We start from the raw sequence: 27457 nt of genomic DNA, 5'->3' as shown, positions 1-27457 counted from the left end.
ATCAAAACCAACTTGATTCCATCAAATTTGGTACGCAGTTGATGTAGCCCAATTGCTTTTGATAATGCAAATAAAAAAGGCTGAGACATTTAGCTCAGAATTACATGTGCAGTAACTGCTTTCTACGACGAGTTACTATACACACTGCATATAAGAAGTGTTGCTACAGATTACCAGTTAAGTACACATGAACATAGTTCACATCCAAATGATACACTGCCATGAGTCAGTCCACAGTGCCAATTTCTGTTGCTAGAGGGAAAGTTTCATTTCATTTTTTAAAGTATTACTTCCCCAGAATTACTAGGTGCAAGGCAAGGTTATGACTCAAAATACAAGCAAACAAGGAAACTTGAAACTAGAGAAAAATCATTCCAACCTGTTGCACCAGGTTTCCTGTCATAATCACAAGGTTAGTTTAAGCTCCCATGAATACAGTTGCACTAATACACTGTGGCACAAATTACAAAATGTACCTACATTACTTTTGAATGTCCTCAACCTTGCCAATTTTTCACATTCTCCACATCACTAAATAGTAATTATTTATATGTTGTTGATAATCATTGTACAGTTACGCCATAGCTTTACAATACCGCCCGTACTATATCACAAGCATTACAAATCCTATGGAAAAGCAGCCCCTGTAGTGGCATACAAGAATAAATTAACCCCAAAAAAAAAAATTTAGTATTACCATTTATTGGTGACAAACACTACGTTTTACTTACATTCCATGGGGAGAAAAAATTCCAGCGTAAACAATGAACTGAAGCAGTACTTAACTTGCAAGGCTATCGTGCTTTACCTGGACCATATGCAAATACTTTATTGCACACAGTTCAGTGCGCAATAACACAACATCAAAAGCAACACAGTTTATATATAAACATAGGTAATTTTTTTCAGCCCTACATGGAGATGTAATTAAACAGTATAAAGCACTCAAGGAAAATCAATCTGCGGTTTTTATACATTGAGATCATATCCTGTAATGTAGTGAGCTGTGTGCCATCTATACACACAATCCTTAAAACACAGATCAGAGATCACTTAAAGTCACGTTGCACTCAAGTTCCCATACCCCTACTCAACAAAACTAGAAATTAACCAAATATGATCGAAGTTTAAAATTCCTGAAGTGTAATAATTCATTCAACCGTTGGATAATTACACCAGGTTTGCGAAAATACTGGACTTCTTAAAAACGGTGGGCACACAATTGATTTGCAGAGAAACTTGCTATTTCAATAAAAACAAAATAACCACATACATGGATATGATCTTCCCAAGTTAGTTCACAGATAACATGTCAGTCTCAGAAGACAAAGTTTCTAAACTGTGCTATTGTTCTAGATACAATTAAGAAACTTTTAAATGAAAAATTTATAGTGTCATTTCAATCAAAACAACATAATGAAACTAAAAATTTATCACTGTTTGAAGAAAAAGCAAGAGTTATGATTTAGACTCTACAGTAGGTTGTAAAGACTGTAGCACTCTAAAACAGGTTACATTAATAGGAAGCATTTGATTTTCTCTGGTGCTTTCATGTTTGGGTCCAGTCAAAAGCCTTTTTAGGCAGTGCTGTCCAGTGTTTGTCCCAAAGTGTTTGAGTTAGCCGGTTTGAGAAGAGGATCACTTTCCATTTCTTGTTTCACACATCTACGAATGAGGAAACATCTGTTACTTATGAGATAAAACACCACTTCCACTAACAAAACACTTCTAAATCCAATACAAAGGATTTGAGGTGCAGATGATAATCTGCTTACGTGCAACTGGCCTCAATTTTTAATCAACCAGTACTTTGTTGATTCAACTATTTTGGTAGCTTGTTATCTAAATTACAGAATAAAAAGCCACTTTTTTTTCTGCTAAAAGACAAATTTACAAATCACCCTCCCTCTCCCCCTTGCCCACCATTTCTTCCGTGAGCAAGCTATGAAATCTAAACAGAGATTACAATTTACATGCAGGAAATTTCTAGAGGCTGCTCTAATACTTAAATCCACAGAAAAACATCACACTATTTACAAATACATGTAACTATGTAACAAGCAGAGATATCACAGTTAAAATTCCTGTGTTATCACAGCCATCACATTTTATCCACTTGCTGTAGCATGAAGCTTAATAACTTGCATTTGACACGTGAAAATTACAAGCTGGATCATAAAACCTACCCTCTCGTCCTTCTCAGCAAGGTAACAGCCCTTGGTATTTTAACTTCTCTGGCAAAGAAAAAAACCCTCATGTTTTATTTGTTTATCTTAGGGTTACATGTTTCCAATAATACAAGGGAAAGTCAATGGGTCACACTCACACAGACATTGGTCCATTTCCTGTTCTTGGCATCTCTGTAGTTTGTTGGTCCAGCTCAGACAGCAACTTCAAAATGTTCAATGCAGCCTAAAGAAAAGAAGTAACATTCAATAACTCAAATTGAGTTCATTTCATTTGTTTAGGAAGTGGGGACTGGGACTCAAAGTAAGCGTTCTAACTTTGGTAATATATTTTTTAAGAATCAGAATTATGGCAGAAAATATTAAGTGGTGTAGAATTTGATCTTATTACAATAAACAACAGAATGGTACTGTGGCTAGAGGATTCCCATAGCATTTGTTTTAGCAACAGGGAAACAAATTCAGCAGTACTATTAATATCATGGAAAAATACAAAATTAATAATGGCTCCAACTGTACAGTACTTGCGTAAGGACATTAAAATACACAGAACCAAGAAGTCCTCCACAGAATAAGAAAAAAAAAAGACAAATATCAAAAAGTACAACAGGGCACACAACCACATAAAAGAAGTGTATTTTGTTAATGTGGCACAGCTAATGCAAAAGTTACTTCCTTTAAGAATTGAAAAGATTTTTCAGTTTTGTTCAGATCAATTTCAGGTACATCTCTTCAAAACACCCCATTACTTATGGCACATGCTTTAGTGAAAGCTGAATATCTGAACATAGGAATGCTCTCACATCTACCAAATTACAATGGTTAAGCTTGAATGCTGCTGTTCTTTTCCCTTCACCTACTACACTGACTTGTGTGCTTAATCTTCCAGGTGCTCTTTACAGCAGGATATAGAGATAGGCATCAAAGCTCAGTGACAAAGCTCAAAGAGATCTCTAACAAAATATAGCTATTATAAAATTACTGCAAAAAATGTTGAGTCTAAAAATCAGTCAAACCAGTTTTCTTACATGTATTTACATATTACAAACTCTTACTTTAGTGTGTGGTCCAGTCACCACTAGAAACCAAAGGAAATAAACTTCTTCCAAGTTACAGTAGTCTGTGTACATATGGCTAACAATATGTAATGTCTTTTATAGCAGAAGACAAGATCACTTAAAATTCAGTCTCTAGAAGACTCATTCTTTCACAAAATGTATTTCAGCTGTGAATAAGACGACCTTATTTGTAAATGGATTTTAACAGACTTAGAGTGTCTCCTGCTATTTAATGGCTTATTGCATTTCGTTCCCTTTTGGGTTCCGCTCCAGCAGAAAATCTGGTAGTATGAATCTAAGTATTACCATTCCAAATAAGATATCAGCTCATTCCATTAAGAAAAATAAAAAAAGTTATATGCTTTTGTGTTTTAGAAGTTTCTTTTTATACATTTTCTTCAAGGTGTGTTCAGGGGCCATAACACTGAGACAAAAAAAAATGTTCTTCCTGTAAACCAAAATTATTAGCATATATTGAGCATGTTAAAGATTACTTAAATTAGATGTTGATATTATTCATCAGTTATTTTAGCAACCTGTGATGTATTCAACAAAAATAGTCAGGGAATTGTACAGCATTTAATTATTTACCAGAAGCAACAAAATCCTGTTCTATCTGCTGCAGAAAAAGAAAGCATTTCAGTAATATTCATCATACCATATCGTGACAAGATTCTACATCCTTTCCAATTCCATGGCTGATAAGTGGTGGCTGAGAGGAACAGTTTATAAGAGACACAAACTCATTCTTGTTATTTTTTGGAAAGTCTTTATATTCAACCTAAAGAAAAGAGAATTATTTAGTTCTTTTCAGTTAACCAAGTATAAGAAATAATACATCACAACTGCTAAAGATTATTTGCCTACATATGAAGCCAAACTCTACTTTACTCCTTATCTGTTAGCCAGCAGAACCATTTACTTCTGAGTTTCACTTCACTTGTAATAATAATTTTGAGTAATCGCAAGAACTCTGCAAGCCTTCTGAATTACAATTGCTACATAATGATTATTTCTAGGATCTTTATTCTGCTCACTGCTACCTGAATTTTTTCCTGCCACACTTTTTAATTGATGGAGCTCTTATTATTAAGAATAATATCAATAAAGCATCAATATAGGAAATTAAATGGGATTCTAATGAAAGGGACTAACCCTAAGTAAATACACAGTTTATGGCAGTGTGAATGCATCAATTTTTCAAAGAACAAAAAATTGATTTCAGAGCAGCCAAGTACTAATTCACATTATGTTCCCACATCATGACAGTTTTCAGAAAACAATACTTTCATTTTTGTTCTTCTCAGAGGCCTACACCCCAGCACCCAATTGAGCCTGAGAATTCGTATATAATGCATATTTAACAACAAAATTAAAAAAAAAAGTAAAATTCAGTATATTTTATAGATATAGTGTTTACATGAACATCAGTCAACAGCAGAACTAAAATGCTTTAAAACAAGTTATATCAGTTTTGACAGCACTGGAAGAACTCTTGAAAACTGAACATTTACCTGGATTCCTTGAACATTGGAAAGATAGTCCAGCTGTTCAGAGGGCCTGGTAAGTGGTCCGTGGGGCACATGGCCTGATGAGTTGTTATTTTTTAATATGGTCTCAGCAGTAGGAGAAGTACCACCATACAATAGCTCTCTAGCAATCATTGCTGTTACAGTAGCCTTGGCAGGATTTGGGGCTGCCCTATTGAATTCTTTGGTGTGGTGTCCTTGACTGGCTCCTACAGCTTGTGCAACCTCAGGGACCATGGGAAGAATTCCAGCGGGAAGCTGCTGATGACTGAGATAAGGCATCCTAAACTCGTCTTCTTTATTACCTGAGGAGAAGAAAGGTACCACCAATACAGAGCTTGCTAATTGCAACTATTCCTCCAAATCTGGAACACTAACCCCAGGTGACAGAAACTGCATCACCTTTCTAGGGAATCTGCTCCCATCAAATGAGGACTACACCAGAGAAACTTTCTCCTAAGTCAAAGAGACTGATCTCTCCTTCTCTTCCTACCTTTTCCTCACACAGAAACTGTCCCAACACTTCTACTTATTATAGCATGTTAAATAATGCTTTTGAAGGGACGGATAAATGCATCAGGGCTTTGCTTCTTTCAGTAATGTTACTTACTAGTTGAAGTCTCTTCAGAGCCTGGCTCAAAGAAAGTTACTTTTCTTCCATCACTTGGTTTCTTCACTGGTGTCTTAAAAATAAAGAAATGAGGTCAAACAATATCCCTTTAAAAGCTGTTTTTCCCTCAAGTGTTAAAGTTTTCAAAATGTAGAGAATCTGACTTGTCAAAATTTTACTGAAGAATTATTATTCAAATGATTCTACTCTCATATACCTATAAAGAAAAGACAAGTTCAGTGATTCTTATTGAATGAATAAAACCATTTACAGGCTATTGAAGTGTTATTAGGAACACAGCTATTGAGAACTAGATACCATAATCAGCCATTTAAAACAACGTTCATATTGCTGGTAACAATATGAATGCATTGGAAACAAGTGGACACATACATGAAAAAGAGAAAACAAGAATTGCTATTTTAACTTCACATCTGCTGAATCAATAGACAAGAATGCAAGGCTCTTTCCACGCTAGGAGACTAAAGAGAATAAAAAACTATTACAAACTTCTGGCTGAAATTACTGATAAAGCTACCCACAACTTTCAATATACAATGTACCCGACATGTTTGCCAGTTTCTAAGACCAAATGCATCAATCAAATATTCGCATACTGAACCATTCCCTGGAAAATACATTCATTCAGTCTTCCAATGAGACTTTGCTTGCAAAATTGAATCCCTGATGTATCCAAAATGCAGTTATTTAGAGAAGTCACCTCAATAGAATGGTTTCCTGACCACTGCAGAAGGCATGGCTTTACTGTCTTGCAAAGCTGCTATTGTTTACACTCTGTGGTCAGTATTCAAAGAATATTACCTTCTCTTCTGTCTTTAATGCTGGTTTTGGAGGCTGAGGTTGAGGGATTTTGAAACCTAAAATTTCCAACATATTTTCAGCTGCATTGCGTTTAGCAACCTTTTTGTTTGTGCCCATTCCTTCAGCTGTGTGTACACCAACTTTCACCTGGACAAAAGAGGAAGAAAGAGCAAGTAAAATCCTAAGCTTAGGATTGAATCTTAGGATTCACTGACTGTTCACATGTATCTTCAATACAGCACAAGTCACGAGATAGTTCAAATTATTATTCTAAGCAACAATTAATCTGTTGTTTATTATCTTCAATCACTGCCCTCCAAGCACAAAATAACAAACAGAATTAACATAATCAGTTATATTTCATCGTCACACGTTGGCACCAGCCTAAATGCTCAGAACTGGCATCACAGTGGATACAGTTTTTCAAGCTGAAGTTAACCGTTCAGCAATTTTTCCTGGAAAGAAACTGATTTTTCTGCTTTTTCCAGAATATAAGAGAAGGCTGGAGGACATAATTATTAGAGCCTAGCAGACAGTCAACATGAAAAAACTACCATACTATTGGAATTTTATTTGCAGAGAGCATTGTACTCTGAGGCAACACACAAGAAATCTTGGGAAGGAAGAAATGAATTATTTGGTTCATGTTTAATGAATCCTATATCATAAAAATATAAAAAGCTTTAAATACAGTAGGAAGGCACAGGCAGACTTCTGCTGTCCCATGCTTTTTTTTAAAAAAAAAAAACAAACCGTGATTCAGATCACTTTTCTCGAACCACTGTCTCCTCTGGGTGGAATCTACTAATATTTCTGTAATAAATTCAGTGCAAATTTGGCTGTAATCCCATCCATTTGGAATATCATTATCACACTCTGATTACAATAAGCCAACAACAAAAAAAGAAAGAAAAAGAAACATTACAGCCAAGCAACTAAATTTCTCAAGTCAACAAACAAACCTGCATAACAAATTCCCTGCGTCTTGGAAGACCGCGTTCTGTGATGAGCATGTACTCTGGTTCCTTCTCTTTCTTGGCCTGCTGTATCTGAGCAAGTCTGCTAATGGGATTCATGCCTTGACCATATTCTGGACTTGTTTGCAGCTATACAAAAAAATGTTCAGGAAATAAGCCAAAATTTGTGAATATTTGAGTCAATAAAACAGAACCACTGAACTCATTATTTTCTGAAATAAAAACAAACTAAAACCAAAATTTCTTAATGAAATACCATTGCAGCCATGGAGAAACAGCCAATTTATTTGGCTCTGCTGTCATAGTTGACCATAGAACCTACCTCTGGAAATACTTTCAGAGATTCAAATCATATGTTGGAAAGGACAGCCTTGCAGGAGAATTTGTAGAAGGTAAAAATCATGCAAAACCCCACACTAATGATTGAAAGTCAGAGCTTGTTTTTCAGGCATCATTCATTCTTTCACATGGATTCTCCTTCATCTTGAATTTATTATTATCTGTTGTAAAAATATTGATGGAACTCCATTTGCTCCCAGTGGGAGCAAAATATTCTTTTCCAGCACCAAAATGATGATGAATGTTACGCAATCTAAGTGTGTTCATAACTGACAAATAAATGTCTCTCGTGTGATGATTTACAGCGATTAGATTGTCTCTTACCTTCACTATTGATTTTGTTTTCTTTTTGATTCGTGGCTTCATTTTCTCAACCGTAGGAAGGGGTGGCAATTTTTTCAGTTCTTCTAGGACTGCTATTGCAGCATTTTTCTTTGAGATCTTCTTGCTCTTTCCCTCACCTTCACCCATGAATTCTCCAACTGACACCTTGGTTACAAAGCTCTTCATATGGGGAGGACCACTTTCCTTGGTCACCTGTTTCAGAGGGAAAAACTGAGTGAAAGCGTGATAAACACTTATTAAAAATGGTACAGCACATTGTTTATAGCAAAATTCTCACAAGCACTATGGATAAAGAGATTTCAAATTTTGATAAAATTCATAAAGTGCCTATGTAAATCATCCTCTAGTAACATAATCCCACCCAAATAAATGCATGTTTTAGAAGACCAGATGCAGTAACCAATAAACATTATTTACATATTCCAGTCATTAACCCATCTTACTTATTTACTCCTTCAAAATGACTGCTCTATTTCATTGTCAACTTCCATGCAGATAATATCACCTCATACATAAGGTCACAGTAACAGAACATCACTGAGAAAGCCATTATTTGGGATCCAGCAATTTAACTTAGAAATCAGAAATTCTGGAAACATTTAAGTGCTAGCTGCTTACTACAGATTTAGTCTTAACTCCATTCTTAACAAATCATACTTCAAGACATTCAGAGTCAAACAATAAAAACGAATTGAGAGCTTCCACCCACAACTGGCTTTTTGTGACAGTGTATTCTTACTGGTGATGTTCATGCCAATCTATAATAACTGAAAGAGTCCTATGAAATTTCATAATACAGTTTAAAAAGCAATTTAGTTACACACAATCACATTTTCTTACAGTAAGCATTCATATAATTGATTGAAACGTTATTCTGCCAGCACAGGAAGGCAATACAATAATTAATATTTTGGTGCAATTAAGACGCTCCTATCGAAGCTACTGATTCGAGGTAATTCAATGATCAAGGAGGGGCAAAGAGGCAGCAAGCAGCCAGGCCAAAGGGAAAGGAAAGTAAGATGCACATGAGGTCACCTCATGGCAAGAAAAGAAACCTATCTGAGATTCTGCAACTTGCGGGTAGTCCACATCAGTGCTCAGTTAAGAAAATACTTCCATAAATAAGCTCCTTCAGAGCAAGTTACAACTCTTCTGCCTTGACTTTGTGCTCCAGTGTTCTAATCTTTAATATAGGGTTGTGTTTCGTTTTTTTTTTTCCACTATAATACTGATTAAAAAAAAAAACTTGGAAAAGATTGCACAGACAACCACAGCATAGCTGTTCACTCATGCTATGATTTTAGTGCATGACTTGGTGAACAGGTGGATTGGATTTCTTTCATCACTTAACCTTATGAACTCTGAGACAATTGGGGTGACTGTCAAAAAATGAACATGTACTCACAACTAACAAGGCATGTTAAAGTCAGTTGTTTGGGTTACCTAGAAAAGACTCTACTTAATGTGTAGCCTTAATTTTCTAATGAAAACAGATCTAGAGCTTGTAAAATAAACATACCTCAAAATTCACAGGCAAGTTCCTTTTAAGTGCAATCTCAAAAACTTGGCTTATTTCAGATTTATTGAGATTTTCATCATCTGGTTCTTTTCCGTTAACCTAAAAGAAGCATACTCTATTTAAAATAAAGATCCTATTAAATTGAATTTGATTAATCCAACCAGTTTATTGAACTCTCAAATTGTTTAACTTTTACTGCCATTTTACATGAATGTGCAAAAATGCAGCACACGTACTACAGACCTGAAATTTAGGAAGCTCTTTTAAGGTGATGGGTAAAAGCTAACATACCTCCTTATTTTCATGTGCTCATGATAGGAGAAAAACTATAAATGGAATATGGGCCAATAGATTTAAAACCTATCTATAGAACAAGAAATTGAAGCATTAAATGAACTGCTTTCCAAATGGAAGTACCTTTATGAAATAGTTTTCATATGCTGATTGGACATTTGTATCAAAAGTACTAAGACAGTATCAGATAAGAGAAAGGCCAGAAAAAAATGAAGATTCTGAGAATGGGACCAATGTGAATAAAGGATGACTTATCAGACCCCGGCATAGACCTTTCATTCAACATGTTCTCTTGCCAGCTCTTCATCTATGAATTTTTCTAATCAACTGAGGAGCATGCCATCAGAAACTTGCCTTAAATCAAATACATTTCTGATATCTTACAGCTTGCTAGAGGGCCAGCAGTGCCAGGTGGATCTTACCTACAGGCACTTCTATGCATCTGCCAATAAAATTTTGATAGTGATTCCAAAAATGTCTTCACTGATGTTGGTATCAACATGAACTAAGAGGCATGGTAACAGCAACAGAGAAATTTTAAGACTAAGTGTTCAGCAGTGATATAGGAAAGATTATGATAAAGATGAATAGCAACAATTACACCAATTATATTATACTGCAATGCTGGTTGTGCAAGCAGCTAACAAAAATGATTTAAATATTTTATTGAAGCAGCAGAAATATGCTAGAGAGCTTGACTGATTATATCTAGTTTTGATGGTAGCAAGCATCCTCAGTTTTTTACTAACAAGTCAGATCAGAGCGCGAGGACATTTATGTTCAATTCCCATCATGTAAAGAAGTCTTTTCCAATCTCTGAACAAAATACATACACTCCTTCCTAGCATCCCAGCAGACTCTATGCTGTTCCTATGATAACATCTAATATTTCTGATCTTCCAATACACAGAGCGACCTTCAGGTCTGTGAAAACCAAGACCACATGATGGCACCACTCCCATAGGAGTAAAGCACACTGCAGCACACAAGAAATGTGCAGGCAGTACCTACATTCCAAGAACCACACACTACATCTCAGCAGGAGGCACACTGCAGGAAAAAGATTAACTATTGGTGTCAAAAATCTCAATCATCATATTCTAAAATCCATTTCAAATGCAAGTGGTAGGTTAAAAATGAATAGTATCATAATCCCAGAAAAGGTATTTGAACTCTTAAGGCCTTATTTTATTAGGGTGTGTTACAGCACATTACTGCCAGCATTGATAGGAATGATCTGTCACTGACTTATAAAAACAATTGCACAATCATTTTAATTACAAATATTCTTCCCTTCCTTGCAATCCCAGATATATTCAATCTTGTGAAATTCCCACATTTTTCCTTGCCAAGATGACCAGGGCCTCTCTTCTTTGGATTACTTTTCCATTTAAAATAGTTCCAAAACAAAACAAAGATATAAAAGTATGAACAACAAAGTATGAAATTATCTGCTATATTAATTTTGTATATTCTTTACATATTTCAAGTCTGTTCAAATGGTTTAAAACAAGTATTTTTCTCAGTGTCTTTATTTTAATAGAGTAAATCAATATCAAAACATTGACAGACTATGGCTCTTTTACGAATTATTTTGCCTCCACTTCAGTTCTGGATCAGTTTATTTAATAAATCAAAGATAATCACACCCCACCTTCTTCCTCTTTCCCAGCAATGCTGAGGCAGATAATCTATAGAGTCTGCTTTTAGAGTAGCTGGCACATGCGCATTCCTCTCCAAGGAATCTATTATGCCTCTCAATCACACACGAAGACCACAAACAAACCTCCACTTCGCTTTTAACAAATTAGATCCCCCTTTATCAATTGAAAAAGTCATGCAATGAAACAAAAATATATCATAGATTTTAAAGCTCCTAAACAAACTGCAAAAGTAATATACTCCTTTAAAAGGGATTCCCCCTTTTCTAGGAAATCTTTCAACACATACTTCCTCAAGGACTGCTTATAAGCAAATTATGAAAATTGCTGATGCGAACTACATTGATTTCAACAGAACTACCAATATTTTCTTCCATGTTAAAGTTATAAAGAGCAGCTGATATTTAACAGATAAATGGAAAAAAGCATAGAAGCATTTCTGGGTTTAGTGTTTTCAGGCAAACGTTAGAATTTCTGTCTGAGCATTGTGCTGCAAAACACTGCTTTCCAAGCTTTAAATCTAGGCTTCATTACTTCTGTCTCTGAATATGCAAATAACTGTTCTGACTCCTTGTCAGCATGTCTGAACTCCAGTCAGACTAATTTAGGTTGGAACGATCCTTTGGAGGTTTCCTACTATAGACTCCTGCTCAAAGCACAGACAACTTAAAATTAGATCAGTTGCTCAGGCAGTGCTCTGTCCAGCTGAGAGCAAATTTCATTAAAATCTTTCTCCTGCCATAGCTTCCAGATTCGTGCTCTAAGAAGGTATGGTAAATGGTTATTCTTATGCTTTAAGTCTACTCCTTTTACTCAATGATTTATTCTTCAGCACTGAATATTTTCTGGCTAAAATTAGAGGAGCTCAAGGTTACACATTTTATATATAGACAAACTCTAGTGGGATCCATGAAAATATGTTTAAAAGGATAATTACTGGCAATATCAAGTGACAAGTAGAAGTATCAGGACTATGTCTGCTTGTAAAAAAATCTTAATTTGCCTTCACTGTATGCACATGTAATGGAATCTCTTCGGATCTTACACTGCTGCATCCTTCAGCGATCTTGCCTCACCGAACAGCACTCACTCAGTGGTAAAACATTCCTTATTTTCTCTTCATCTTGTCTAGTGCAAAAAAGCTGTTACAAAGATAGTAATTCCCTCAGACATACCCAAAGCTATTCCAGAATCACAAATATTAATGAACTTGTTACTGAAGTACCAAATTTCAGATCTGGTTTGAGTGCTTTTTATAAAACAGCATTCTGTTCAAATTCTCTATGTTCACTTAGTAGAAGCCAAGCATAAATAAATGAAAATAAAAAGACAAATGTATGTTTCTTGTGAAAGTGTACTTAAAGTGACCTGCTCAGCATATGTATAACAGAGTCAAAACAGAATACAGGGAGCCTGCAACTGTTCCATCCATAAAATAATTCTCTGTTCTTGTCATCTCTTGTATAATTCACAATAGCAATTTCCTGGTCATGTCCTTAAAATAAGCAAACATGAAAATAAACTCTCTAGGTTTACTTCCCTCATCTCTCAATTCACACCATTTACACTGGAAGAGACAACCTATAATAAAGAATATGTGATCACGTGGAAGTACAGCATGTGACCATGTTACTCAGCTTTAAACAACTTTACAAATACTCAAAAAGTCACTTGCACATAAGATTTTCTAAAGAAATGAACAGAAATTAATTCAGTTGTGATCCCACTATTTTCTGCAGCTGGACTCCTTGGGTCCAGTACACAAACTTCCAAGGACAGTAAGTCATCTTTTAAGACAACGAGTGCAAAAAGTGATCATTATGCATCAGTGACACAGAATGACAATAGTTAGAAATTTGGGGTCCTTCTATGCTGAAAGAAAATACCTCCCTCAGCCTTGATCTCACCTGCTGAAGACCCCCAGCTTGTCCCTGACCACCCACACTCCGACCTGCTCCATACTGCAGTGTCCCCTAGGCCTCTTCCTAAAAACATCAGATCTGACTATTTTTCCTTAATTATCCGGGCAGTGATCTCTCCCATAAACACTTAACATTTTTAAGTCAATATCTATTGGCTTCACAACATATTCTCTGCATTCCCTCACTAATTTCTGTAATTCACACTTTTTTTTTTAAATCTCAGTCTGAGACTCCCCAATTACATTCTTGCCTAATTGCCTACTTTCCTTCCCCCCCCCCCCCACGCACACAGTCAGACTCTGTAACCAACATGCTCCCTACAGTGAGAGCTCTGGTAGAGATGTCACTCAGCACATATGGAGAGGTTGCACACAGTCACCTCAGCTCCAGAAACTCACGTGCTCACAATGAGACTTCCCACCTAAGCAAGTTAAATAAATTAAAATAAAATAAAAAGCAAGGATCTTGGAATGAGAAGTGCCAAGCAACCATAAACATATGAAGGGATACAATTTTGCTTCTTACTATTTCTTTCAAAAATTGTGCACAACTTTTCTACATCAATGAACTTCCTCTAAGTTCTTCTTTATGTTCTGCTGTTCATTCCATAATCACACAGAAATTTTGCCCAGGAAGAAAACCTGTGTCTGATCTCTGTGTTGCCTGTACTGGAACCTAACTGCCCTGCTTAGATTTCTGCAGAAGTTTGCATATTATCTGTACCTGCTAAGACATTGCTTCCTATCTAAGCTCTAGTGCTTATTACATCTGACAGAGGCCTATAGCATTGCTGTGGAAATATACTGCAGCAAAAGAATTAATAAAACTTCATTTTGGAAACTTCCAGTTCTACAGAAAATTATTACTATTCCAATCAAATTGTTTCTAGTGATACAAGTACATAAACATTCCTACATGGAATTAAATTTCATAACTACAATCTTCCTCTCAATTTGGAAAAACATCTACAATAACTCAAATGATCTTAACAATTTATACTTAAAACACTTAATCCATTCCCACCTCTGGTTTCTCAGGCAAGGGCTCATTCTGCAGAACTTTCAGTGCTTTAGCAGCTGCATCATGCTTAGCAGCTTGTCTTGTTCTTCCTTTCCCATGAAACTGTTGCCCCCCAATTGAAAGCTCAACTTGATAAAGTAAAGGCCCAACAGGAAATGGGTAAAAGTACCTATAAAGAGATAAACATAAGTAAATAGTTTGGCCTACAAAGCAAACCTACAGAAACATAAAATATATGTGGAAGAATCCCTTAGGTATCAGTAACCACTTCTCAGCACATAAGCACAAGTACTAAAAGCCAAATTTTAAGTCTAAAAGATTTTAGGGAGATATATGTAAAGGAGACTATTGACATTTCTTATTTTACAATGTTTTATAACAATCTAAAATAGCAAAGGACAATATAACTATGCTTTGACAAAGTTGTTAGTCCTGCAAGCTTTAAATTCTTCATTTCAATGCTCAGAACATTCTTTAAACTGAATCTGCAACTTAAGCAGTTAATTTGAAAAAAAAAAAGTATCCAATTGTTTCTACACAGAAAGGAAATGCAAGAAATATAAGGTATTCCCTTCATGAAGCCAAATATATCCAAGTGTCCTTCAAAACACTTCATCATCTGGTTCAGTTCCTTCACATTCCCCTTCTGCCAGAAGACAAAACCATTAAGACAAATTGCAGTTTTGCATGGAGTGTATCTATCAAGACCTTTTTGCCTCAGACTTGCATTTTTCAATAGTTTTCAGATGAAGAGAGCAGAAATTCAAAAACAATAGCCTGCAAAACCCCAAAATTATACAATACATACCGTGGAGGATAAGTACCACCTCTCATTGTATAGTTGTAAGTGGATCTCATCCCTGTATAAGGATCAATAGGTTTATACATAGGTTTCTTTCCCAGCTTCATGCAAAGCGCATTCAACTCCACTGTGGGAGTTACACTGTCTAAATAAAAAGGAAATAAAGAGTTGTCCAGCTGTCACCAGAGACTGCAGTAATACAAGCTCTCATCCTGTCTCCAAGCAGAGAAAAAGACGACTTTGCCATTTCATATTCAGAACTCAAAGAATATACATGTGTGATGCACATTACATTACAAGCCTAGATCAACTGTGCCAATTCTCTTATACACTTTTTTTCTTTTATTTGGTGAAGCTTTGTTAAGCTACAGATTGAGTTTTACAGCATAGCTAATATGTTGTGCAGAGCAGCAATTTCTTTTTCTAAAATATCTTTTGAAATTAACAGACATACTACACATATCTTCTGCTTCTGTTGTTTACTGAGAATAATTGAGTATTTCTTTTTGTATTCAACAACTAACGAAGGTTTTTATGACTCTTCCCTTTCAAATTGCAATTTGCCTTTTGACAAGGAAGGTATATTGCTGCTGGTGGCTCTAAACATTTTTTCATGTGGATGAGTAACTGACTGACTATTCTCATCTGATAAAGAACAGTCACATAAATGTAAAGGAAAGTTTTAAGGTAACCGCAGGAAAGAAAAAAGAAATTACAGAACAGATTCATAGAAAAAAAAATAGGTAATTGCTAATTTCTAGTATTTTTCCTGTTTGCTGTACCAAGTGCTACTAAAGAAAGAATTTAGGTGATATCAAATACAGCTGGTATTAGAGTTTTATCCTTTGCTGAATGGAATAATGCCATCCTTAGAGAGCTTTCAACTCAAGTGACATGCAAAGTTATCACATGTGCAGCTGAGATGAGAGGCTACTTCACATTCTAGACATATCCTCAAAGCAATCTTAGAAAACAAGAGGTTGACTAAACACTGCAACAACTTCAATGCTTTTCTACAACTCCACTTCTACTTCTCTTTAAAGAAATGCAAATGAAGCATCTTTCAAAGTTTTTAATCAACTGCTGGACGCAAATTTAATAGTTCACTTAAATTTTTAAGGAAATCTTTATCATCAAGCTCCTGAACTATCCTGTAAAAATTGTCAAATTCATCCACCTATGAAAAATATTATTCTTTGCTGTGACTGAATTCTTGATAGTTTTTTTTTTTTTAAGATTATAATAAAAATCTTTTCAAAGATTCCACCAAGCAATACAACAGAAAGCAGCAAGTTAAGCAGTAGGTTCTTCAAAAGCCTGAGTGAATGATGAAAAAAAAATATCTGTACTTTTAACTTGTTAATTTTTGTTGAATTTTTATGATGCCTACCATGATCAAAGGTTAAATATCAAGATGACTTTCTCAAAAAACCCAACTATTGCTATTATTAAATACACAGAACATAATGTCAGTATCACCCTTTTTATTTATCCTTATGCAACTTTACATATATATTAAAACCAGAAAGCTAAATTCCTCATTGTTTGTCGGTTTCTGTATCAGTTTGGTGAGGTATATACCTGGATTCTTGCCTTCACTACGAGATGGACGAGCTGTAGGTTTCGGGAACTTTGTCCCTTCCAAGGCTTTGGCAGCTGCTGCATGTTGCGCTTTTTTAATACTAGTTCCTTCAGCTTCCCAGTGCTGGTCCCCAAGAGTCAGCTGCACTGTAAACACCTGAGAAATAGAAAACATGTTTTACGAGTGGGTTCAGAATTTACAATAGTTATTAGACTGTCTTCCACGGAACTGTGAGTCTTCTACTGATGCAAAAGTCGAGAAGACAGTATCCAGTGCTTTCCTTTACTAATGTCAACTCCACGTTTTAAACATCTGGGACATCTACAGGATATCCCTGATTACTTAACTATGAATTTCACAAAACTGCAGCTAGCACTATCCTAGCATACCAAATGAGATGATGCAGGCCGTAAAACAAAAGAGGCAATGCATACAGAGGTGACCATAACGGGGGTAAATGGTATGTCAACATCCATCAGAACAGATGCCCTGGAAATCACACTTTATTCCCCAACAACTTGCTGTTTTAACACCTTGTTGTTTTGTTTTTTTTAATAAACTGTATTTACCAGTAGTTTGAGGAACAGTAAGTTCACATTGCACCAAAAAACCTCCTGCATGCCCCCAAGGGATTACAAACCTGTCTGATTATAGAGCAATGCTGTGATACTTCTTTTTATATGAGATAAGGAAGGATATATATTGCCCTAAATTTTCACAAATTAATCAGACAACAGAAAGCCAAAGTCTCTCTGGTAATTAAATGAAATTTAATTTCAGTCAGAATGAAAACAAGTGAACAGATGCTCTGAATGTTATTCCATTACTTTTTGCAAAGGCAAGCCTTGCCTGCTTTGCACATTGAAGTTGACATTATGCATGTTTGGGTTGAAAGATTTTAATTCTCAGCATTACCCACATCAAAGGCAATTCTTCCTGCATACAACACTAACACTGTTCCAGACAACACCTTAAGGAGATGGTGTCAGATTAAATAGATGTAGCTCAGGCTGATTTTCCTTGTATGCCTTGACCCTTTCAATAGAGACCTCCAATGAGAACTAAAAAGCTTAATAATGTTAAAACTCACATCCTCATTGTTCTTTGAAGTAACACAAATTGCTTCTATAATTACTGCATTCCTTAGAAATTCTCTCTCTATGGGTAAACAGCACACTAAACAAACTGCATATTACTGGGCTTTTAACATACTGCACAAGATTGCAGTGATATCGGATGAACACCACGTGCTGGCTTGTCCTAAGCATTTTCATAATCCCCACCACTATGGACCAAAGATTCTTTTGCTAATCCAACTGTTTTGGCCCAGATGAATGTTCGGCACTGTTCAACTGTATCGTACTTCAGGCATCAAAAAAATACATACTAAGATCCTTGATTTCCAAACAGCTGACAATTAGGACAGTCAAGTTCATTTGATTTACAACTAAAGGCATATGCTTTGCCTTTCCACTAAAAAAGTACAAGAGCACGAAGAAGAGAAACAAGAGACTTATATGAATAGGTACCTTTGAATGAGCTGGACCTTGCTCACTCAGAAGCTTATATTCAGGCTGAATCTTGTTGAAACGGGCTAACTCATTCACAAGACACATTGGGGTTTTCTCTTTGGGGTTTGCCATGTTAGAAGGAGCTGAGAGATTATATAAAAACAGATAAATGAGCAGGTAGCAATGAAATCTACAAGCATTTTAAATAAAAATCCTACATTTTCTTAGCATCAATACCCCCCAGAAATACGTTCACTGGATTAGACAGTTCTGGTCATAAGCCAAAACAGCAACAGCACGTTCCCTGAAGAGCCTTGAGAGCTCCAAGCAGTGTATGAAAACGTTAAGTATTTTTCAGTATTACAAACAGGCCTCGGTGCAAAAGAGTGCCTCTGTCTTCTCAGACAGACTCTGTTCAGTGTGGAGAAAACATTACAAGCTGCTGTAATTGGATAAGTATTACTTCTGCAACATTCATGGGTCCAAGACATCAAAAATATATACATCTACTAATAGATACTCAATCTCACCTGCAGCTGCATTGGTAGATGTAACGGATGCAGAGGGTAAAGCAGAATTTTGGATAGGTCTACCTGCATTTTCAGAGGGCAAAGAACTAGTAGTAGAAGGAATACTCAGTGGCTGTGAAAGAGATGGGTTCTTATTCAATATTTGGCTCCCTGCAAGGGCAGTAGAAGGATTCTGAATTTGAACTTGAGACATGTTCACTTCCCACCAGAGCAAGTTACCGTAGGCAAACAGTTTTGAATGCAGGCAAACTCAGCAATGGAAACGAATTGCTGACCTAAAATGTAAAGATGGAAGGAGAAAAGTTAATACTGAATGTTTAGCATTCTCTAAATAATGATCTGCTGAAATTATTTCTCAATTAGCAAAAAAGGGAAAAGGGGAAAAAAGCATTAAATCAAGCAGTCATTGTTTCCATTTGGTATGCAGTAAGTCTCTCAGACATCCAGTTTTAATAGCACATTTCAATCTCTAAACTCTAAAAGTAGTATAAGAGTCTTATTTATGTTTGCTTATTTAACTTCCCGACTCTGCTCCAACACTGAGTCACCTTACAAAACAAATCCTGTTACTTAAACTGATAACCACTGCTTATACACTAAGCATAGAGCAACTTGCATGAGCAGATCACTCTTCTTACTATTTCGAGTCAATTTTATTTTTTCTTTTTTTTTTAAGCCTGGAAGGGCAAGCAACAAATGTACTCTTCATGGAGAAATTCTTCAGAACACATCTTTTTTTTTTTTTATAAACATATACTTTCGCTTTTTTCCAGGATCATTAAGGAGAACACCTGATCATTTACAAGGGAACCCAACTGATGTCTAGCAGAAAAATGCTGATGTAGCTACTGGTGGAAAAAAGATGTAAGAGCTTATAAACATTGTAAGTGACATACACTTTGAAGGATACTTCTATTCGTGTCATGAAGTGTCAGTCACAGTTCCAAGCTATCACTTTAGAGTTACTCAGCCTTACAATCCTGTAAGCAAAGGTTGAGTGTGCTCACAGGCAACATGTTCTTGTAAGAAAAAAAACACCTCCAAGCAATGCACTTGCAGCAGGCATAGTGAAATACTGTGATAGGTCCTTCCTCCACTGACAAATTACTGTTAGATTTCTGTTACACATGGATGCAACATTATCTTCATGCTCAGACAGTTAAACCTAAATATACACTAGGAGGTTGCCAGTTTGAGGCTATCACTGCTGCCAGAGCTCAGCTGTCCATATCCACTTACTATCCACATATCAATTTGTTCAAAATAAATTTCACAGCCAAGTAAATACATTTTACACACAAACGCACACACATGGATGCACACACTCATCTGCCACAGACTTTATTAGGGCATCGAACAAAGGGTTTTGTTGTTTTTTTTTCCCCCTGACATAATTACAGATGAAGGGTACAAGTGAAATCACTGCTCCAGATACCACCGGGGAGCTATTAGTAGCAACACAACTCCACAAGTGCTCAGTAAGCCTCAAATTCTGAACCTGTGAATGGGCTTCCCAGTGTAAGAGGAGCAGCGGTGAGTCAGACTGAAGCTTTTAGCTTGGTACTGAAAGACAATTTTGAGGGGAGAACTCAGGGTAATACACTCATACAAAGATTTTATCTGGTAAGAAAAAAAGCTACAGAAAACAACACATACAAACCAATCTGCCATCTGGAATATTTTAGCTTTGAAGAACTACCATAAGCACATCAGGCTTACCACACTGCTGGCTGGATAGCTTTGTTTTTCACTAGACAAGGAAATTACTTCAGAAGACCTTGTTAGTTCACAAGATCTATACGTGCTCCCTATACTCAAAGTAAATGCTATATTTGACTATCAAAGAGTGCACTAGGTGCACTGTAACTGTGGAAAGGGCACTGGGGAGTCCTATCTGAAGGAGCTCAAAGAAATTGAAAGACAGAGATCAAAAGTATGTAGACTAAGACTCTGGGGTAATCATTTTATAATAGCTAAGTTTCATTCCCAGAAGCATTACTAGAAACCCTGAACATATTCAAATATAATACAACAATTGCCACAAACAAATAAGTAATCTTGTAGTCCTATAAAAAGTGAATGATCATTTACTGCTGAAGCACAGCATCCCTCAAATTAACCAAAGTTCACAAATTTGTGATCCCCACATTTTGAGAACACCAAAATTTTTGGTTTAGAAGTCAGTAACACCAGGATCTTTTCAGATCATGCTGAAAAGAAAGTCTGAAACATTTTTCTTAGAGCTTTGCCCTGAAGTGCTTCATTTCTAAAGCAAGACATTACTTCACTTACTTGCAATCACATGTTTATTGGGAATGTGGAATTTCAACACCAGAAATATGTATTCTAAAGTGGTTTTCTAGTCAACTATCACACAGTGCAGAGAAGAATCATATACTTTCAATAGCAAAGCTCAGCTAAATAAGCATCTCATCAAATCCATATCTGGCTAGAAATCTGCAAAAGTCTTTTGTATTAAGTACAATCTATCACAGGATATTTTAATTCTAAAGCAATTCTGCAATTTTCTATTTAAAATTTGCACATAAAGACATTTCAGCTTTCACTGTCAGGTCACAAATGAGCTCTGTTGTATATTGTATTCGATTTTTCCACTATTTTTGTGGTGTACTGAAGTTCACCTCTTACATTTCATTTTCTCAAAACTCACTTCGTAGGCTCATAAAGCAGTTGTGGATGGCGATTAAAAACAGTATAAAAGCATAACTCCTCATTCCAGAAACAGCTTAGCAGAGGATACTCTAAATCACCATTCTACTGTATGTCTCAGGCTCCTGGATGCAAAGAAAACTGCTACTACTGCAGAACACAAACTGAATTCTATCAGCATATCCACAGAACAGCACAGATATTCTACAACCACAGACATCCTCTCAAGCATCTGTTTCAAGGATGTCAGTATGTGCTTTAGAGCAAAATCCAACATTATTCTAAATGTAAAGAAAGAACACTGCATTCAGTAGTTCAGCTTTAAAAACATTAACTTCTACAACTTATTCTTCCTTCATCCTGTTTCACTCTCATGATACTAGGCAAACCTTAATGCTGGTCCCTCTTTTTTTTTTTTTATTCCAAGAAAGTAAGTCCCCAACAAGGATGATATTAGTTCACTTGCTATATTTACTGCAGGATACTGAAGAACCTCACACCAGGACAGTCTGGACTATTTTCTATCCAGATCTCACTCTATCAAGAGAGAAAGTCATCTGCATCCAGTCCAAAAAAGCTTCTTTTTGAACACCTCTAATTATAACAACATTCAGGATAAACAATTCAGGCATTATTCACAAAATCTTTGGAGACTTAAGCACAAATCCTATTGCTTAAAACAACAAAGTTTTGGAAACCAACCCAACTGAGAATAGGCTTCAGCTGTTCACATTCCACAACCAGACAAAAAAAAAGTCACTGCAGACACATCCATCGCTCACAACATGCTTGTTCTCAGCGTGGGAACAATTGCCCAGCTTCTCTGACAGTCCAGCTGCTCGGCCATGTTTAAACACGGCTTTGAAGCACACCTCCCAGAACTCACCACTCAACCTCCTCCAGCCTGACAAGTCAAAAACGGGAAGAGTTCAGCCCTCCTGTACCTTCTAGGAATGCAAAGACTTCCAGAGGAGTCAGGTATCGCAAGTTTCAGCACAGCTTGCTTTAAGCATCTGTAAGACTCCAATAGTCCCACCTACTCTTTGCAAAATACTCTGCAATTACACATGTAACCAGGGTTTGATGACCAGAACTACTGTACAAATATTTGGCCTCTGGAACTATTAATATAACAAGAAAGAAAAAAAGGTGCTCAACAAGATCACGTGAGTGTTCCTTTCCATGACTCTTTCTAAAGGTGGAGGAAGTAGCAGCAGCAGTATCTAACAGAATTGAAATTTTAAGGAATCAATAACTGAATCTTTACTTGGAGCAGACATCTTAAACCTGCAGAACACCCCACAGTTCAGGATTTATCCCCACGACATTCAAGTAGCTGGAGAGCGGGCGTGCCAGGCGTTTTCCACAGCTGAACAGAAATTTATTACCAGGGAGACAGCTAAAATGCTATGACAATGAAACTCTTCCAATTGATGTATCATTTTAACCTGTCAGCATTAAGTACACTTAATGCTTCCTTCTATTATAACTGGTACATCATTGTCACACTGTGATTCTCTGATTTCCCTTTCACTCACCGATCTCATGTTTTTATATTCTAACCAAAAAATTTAATCAACATCCAGCAAGTTATCACCCATTCACAACTATTTCAGAGTTGATTAGATTGAATTTAGGCAGTGTTTCATAAATTCCTTCATAAAAACCTTCACTGCTTGGCTGTTAACACATCTGGTGATTTGTAAAGTTTCACTTTACAGATTTCTCACAATTTTAGACCCTGTGCGGTAATTTACAGGATCACATGCTACAAGTTGGCATATATAAATATAGAAGGCCAGGCTGGATGTGGCTCTGGGCAGCCTGGTCTGGTGATTGGCAACCCTGCACAAAGCAGGGGGATTGAAACTGGATGATCATTGTGGTCCTTTTCAACCCAGGCCATTCTATGATCCTATATTGTTTGCTTTTATAAAACATTTAGCTCCTTTCTACAAGCAACGTCAAAGCACACTCTGACAAAGTAAATTAGGACTTTGCTTCTAATTTCTCAGTTACTCAAGTAGCTTATGGAACTGAGTTGGTCTGTGTGAAATACTTCACTAGGATAAAAGAACTTACTGCACCTAATTGAACATTCAATTATAGGCTTTTTGTGGATAACAAAAGGGTTTACAATGCTTTCTCAGCATAACATGCTCTCTACTCTATAACAGCTCTACAAACCCCACACCATTCAAGAAAAAACAACTTACATAGGCCAGCTCACTGAATGGAGAAATGAAGATGCTGCTATCTCAGGTGATTTTTCCATGTAATCAGAGGTTAACAACTATTTCAAACATTTCAAGACAACAAATCACTGACCCCTACGCAATACTCGTGACACTGCTAGGACTTACAAGCTAACTACGACTGATAGACAGATGAACAAACTCATGTGTTACACATACCATCACAGGCAGCAGTAAATCATATAACTTGCTCCTTTCCCACCTTTGTCTATTTATTTTTGCTAAATCAGACATTAGTATTTTATATTTTATTGAGACAGTGCTGTCTCAATATTATCCTTATGATAATCCTCAAATTTTCATGGTTTGTTTTTTTTTCCTTTATCATAATTGCCAAAGTGTTGCACGTAGAAGCCAGAGGGCCACAAAACAGACACTTCCTGAGGTTAATCAGACTTCACCACAACACGTGCTTTCTCCAATATAATGCAAGTAAAAGGTAAGAAACTTGAACATTTTAAGTAAGTTTCCTGTACCTTTAGGAGATCCAGACAGTGGAGATTTGGATTTACTTGTGAATAGGGTATTTATGATGGAGAATCCCTAGGAGGAAAAAGAGAGAGTTAGCATTTTGCTTTAGAAAAGTATATTCTCTAAGAAACATGGATGGATTTGGGCTCACATATACTGAAGAGGAGGGGTTGACAAGCTGGGGCTGACAACAGCAGTCCACAAGCACAATACAGTTCTTGGAGTGGAAAAGAATAATCTTTCTCCATGCGTGAAGTGACAGAGCAAGATGTGGCAGGCTTAAAAGTGCATGGAGATAGAGCTTTCTAATAGTAAGGACTGCAATGCACCATACCACTGTGGGTGATGGAGACGACCTGTTGGCAAAATTTAAGTAATTGATAAACACACAACTTGGAATGAGGCCTCAGAGCTGCTACTGCAGACATATGCAATACCTTGCTGTTACCCTGTGTCCCAGGGACCACACAGCCCAGCCCCTACCAGAACCAGTCCTTCCCCATCATTGAAGGGCAGCACCTGGAGCTCAAAGATCAGGTTTGGAAAAGGGGATCTCACAATCTTCTAGCACAGATGTGCTCCGAACACTGAGTGGCCAGCTGAAAACACAACAGAGACCAAGTTCTCAAAGAAATATATTTTATTCATTGTCAGTAACAGAATATGGGAAGGTGTTCTGTTCTCTAGGACATGCACATCTGAGAGCCACATAACCATATGCCATTTAGCTGCCTATCACAGCTTGCAGGCATATCTCATTAAACCCTTCTGTGCACCCATTCACGAACTGCCAGCAGCAGAAAAGGGCTTTTTAGGTACAAGAGCAAAGGAGAATGAGAAACAGACACCAGACAAAACCATCAGGACACAAATTACAGGTTGAGATGAGAAGCTAAAGATTGTGTCATAGACAATATCCAAGAAAGAGTTCTACTACAGAAAATGAGAATCTAAACTAAAAAATTCTTTCTGAAACAGGATGTTTCACAACACAAGGCACCTTAACAGCTGCTGCCCCTTCAGTTGCATAGCAAGGGTAACTAATTTTCCTCATTAGTGACAAATTGTTCACAAAGAAGGACAATTCCCTGAAATGCATGCATTCGACAAGAACCAAAAAAAGCCTAAGCCCTATTTCTACCAAAGGATGCAAGTACCCAAGGTGGGACCCAAACAGAACCAAAACAACAACCCGTGGGACACACAGCACTCACTGACTGTCCCCTCTGTCACTGTACTCTCTCACTGGGCAGCCAGCCCAGCACACACCTACAGTCACCTACAGCATGCAGGCAGAGCAGAGCAGCCACTGGTCCGGCCACGCTCCCACCTGTTGCTGCAGATTGAGGAAGACTGCTGTGCATCCATCATAGCCAGGCAAAATACCTTTCAGAAAAGCTCCCTTCTTCCACCCTTTCCTAAAGGAACTTTAAGTAACTTGGATATGGTGGCAGAGCCTCCTTTTGTTGCATACTCATTTGGGAGCACTAAGAACACGTCTCCACAAATTCCATCAGGTTTACTGAGACGGTTCATTTCCTAACAAAGATCTGAAAAATGCACATCAGTAGCTCTGTACATATAGCACAAAATCCTAAAGCACTTGCCTTCTGGAACAGCATTAACAACAATACCTGACTATTTACAACTGAACTGTAAATAAATACACTCCACCAATAAAGATAAAAAACACTTCAAACTTTATAGACCCGAGGCTATTTACACAGCATATAAAGCACAGCTGAGCAGTGCCTTCTTCTTCAATAAATCTTTTTCTATAGCATCTGGGCAGGACAAGGTGCATCTCAAAACCAGCATCCAGTGAAGGAAAAGGTGCTGTTACTTCTAAATACAGGTAAGAGAAATCTTCAAGGAGAGAAAACTCTATTAGACAGAACAGCTCAGAAGCAATGGCACGGATGAGGCGATCACCAACGAAGATGAATGCTCACTCAGATGGCTGCTTCCAGCTGGGTGCTGCTGTCAAGAGGTGCTGCACAGAACTTCATATTTGGCTGCTGCACCCAGAAGTACAACGGGCCATGAAGCCACAGATACCAATTTCAGCTCACACAGTAACCAACATACAGATCTGCTCTATGGTTCCAGCCACATCTCCAAGAACTCTCAAGAATAAGGAACCCCCAGTAAAGATTCTGGACAACACAATGTTAAAAAATTTTTGAAACTTTGTATGTCCTCAGAACAAATCACTGCTTTTCGGTGAGCTACAGAATACAAAGCACAGATTTCTATTTTGCTCTGACTCTGCAGAGTTATGGTTGTCACACCCCAAATTAATTTCAACCAACGCATACTTCAATTTTGCCACCAACTACCTCAGATGTTGCCTGACTGACAGCAAAATCATGACTGATTATAAATGTTAGGAAAATTTGCAAAGAAAGTCTACTTAAATAATCACAAAGAATTGTTATCTCACCTGGTCTGGTGGTTGGCAACCCTGCACATAGCAGGGGGATTGAAACTAATTGATCACTGTGGTCCTTTTCAACCCAGGCCATTCTATGATTGTAGGATATACACTTCAGAGCAGTTCTGAAATAAAATTCTGAGCCAATATCAGAAAATGGTATGTGCAGAAAAAATTGAACCCATTTACTCCTAAAACTTTCCTCAGGATGCGATGCTCGCCTGGTTAAGTTATGACAGCTATCACCTCCAGAGCAGTCTGAACACACAGATTTGTTGCTTAATATCAGGATATCTCATCATGAGATGATAAATGGACAAATCAGGGAAGGCTCTGCTTCATCACAGCCATGGCTGTATTATTAAAACTCACTTTGAAAAGATTTATAAAAAACAATGATCTGCCAGCAGGGACAGAGCAACCGTGCAGTGCAGCTGTACATCGTTGGTAGAATTTAAGAACTTCTTTAAATATGCCATCCTAAAAGCAGGCAAGGGCTTTCTACGCAGGTGTCTCATTTCACTGCTATTGATACACCTCGCTGCCTATCAATTCCCTATGACGTTCCTCCCAGGTTTGCCTTTAACCTGCCAGAAAAAGGACAGAAAATCTCCAACCCACGGATCAATAGGAACGGCTGTCACTGCTCTCAGCACAGCACCACCCCGCAGAGAACACAAACGGACCCGAGCCGCGCAGCAGGGAACAGAGAGCAGCAAGGATGCGACAGGAACCTGTTGCTACCACAGCTCCTGAGAAACTCCGTGATGCGAGCAAGGAACGGGGAAAGAGCTCTGCTGCGGCGAGAGGACGGCACGGGGCCGGGAAGCAGCGCTGCCCGCCGCCGCCTCGGGGTGCGCGCCGCGACGTGCGCGGGGAGAAAACCGCGGGCCGCCGCGCCGTCCTTACACCCAGCGGCG

At 37.3% G+C, this 27457-nt stretch overlaps 1 protein-coding gene across 8 annotated transcripts; it reads right to left on the bottom strand.

Annotated features, from left to right (window-relative positions):
• Positions 1–686: 686 nt before the first annotated feature.
• STAU1 (staufen double-stranded RNA binding protein 1) lies at positions 687–27372 on the bottom strand. Of its 8 annotated transcripts, none has more exons than XM_010722445.3 (17): positions 27272–27372; positions 24109–24175; positions 18708–18982; positions 18196–18320; positions 16666–16822; positions 15091–15229; positions 14286–14451; positions 9386–9484; positions 7846–8076; positions 7168–7311; positions 6206–6352; positions 5384–5456; positions 4759–5078; positions 3903–4025; positions 2327–2412; positions 2187–2234; positions 687–1665 (listed from the first exon to the last, which is right to left on the bottom strand). In XM_010722445.3, the coding sequence occupies exons 3-17, from the start codon at positions 18898–18900 to the stop codon at positions 1578–1580; spliced, it is 2139 nt and encodes a 712-aa protein (XP_010720747.1). In that variant the 5' UTR covers positions 18901–18982; positions 24109–24175; positions 27272–27372; the 3' UTR covers positions 687–1577. The 8 variants fall into 8 exon arrangements, with proteins under 8 accessions (XP_010720747.1, XP_010720748.1, XP_010720751.1 ...); XM_010722446.3 differs by having other exon boundaries at positions 7846–8058; positions 27272–27371; XM_010722452.3 differs by having other exon boundaries at positions 1635–1665; positions 2187–2229; positions 27272–27371.
• Between the last annotated feature and the right edge of the window lie 85 nt (positions 27373–27457).

The sequence above is a fragment of the Meleagris gallopavo genome, chromosome 22 (genome assembly GCF_000146605.3).
Source record: "Meleagris gallopavo isolate NT-WF06-2002-E0010 breed Aviagen turkey brand Nicholas breeding stock chromosome 22, Turkey_5.1, whole genome shotgun sequence".
Taxonomy (NCBI): domain Eukaryota; kingdom Metazoa; phylum Chordata; class Aves; order Galliformes; family Phasianidae; genus Meleagris; species Meleagris gallopavo.
The sequence above is the reverse complement of the archived record's forward strand: the minus strand, read 5'-3'. Positions and strand labels throughout refer to the sequence as shown.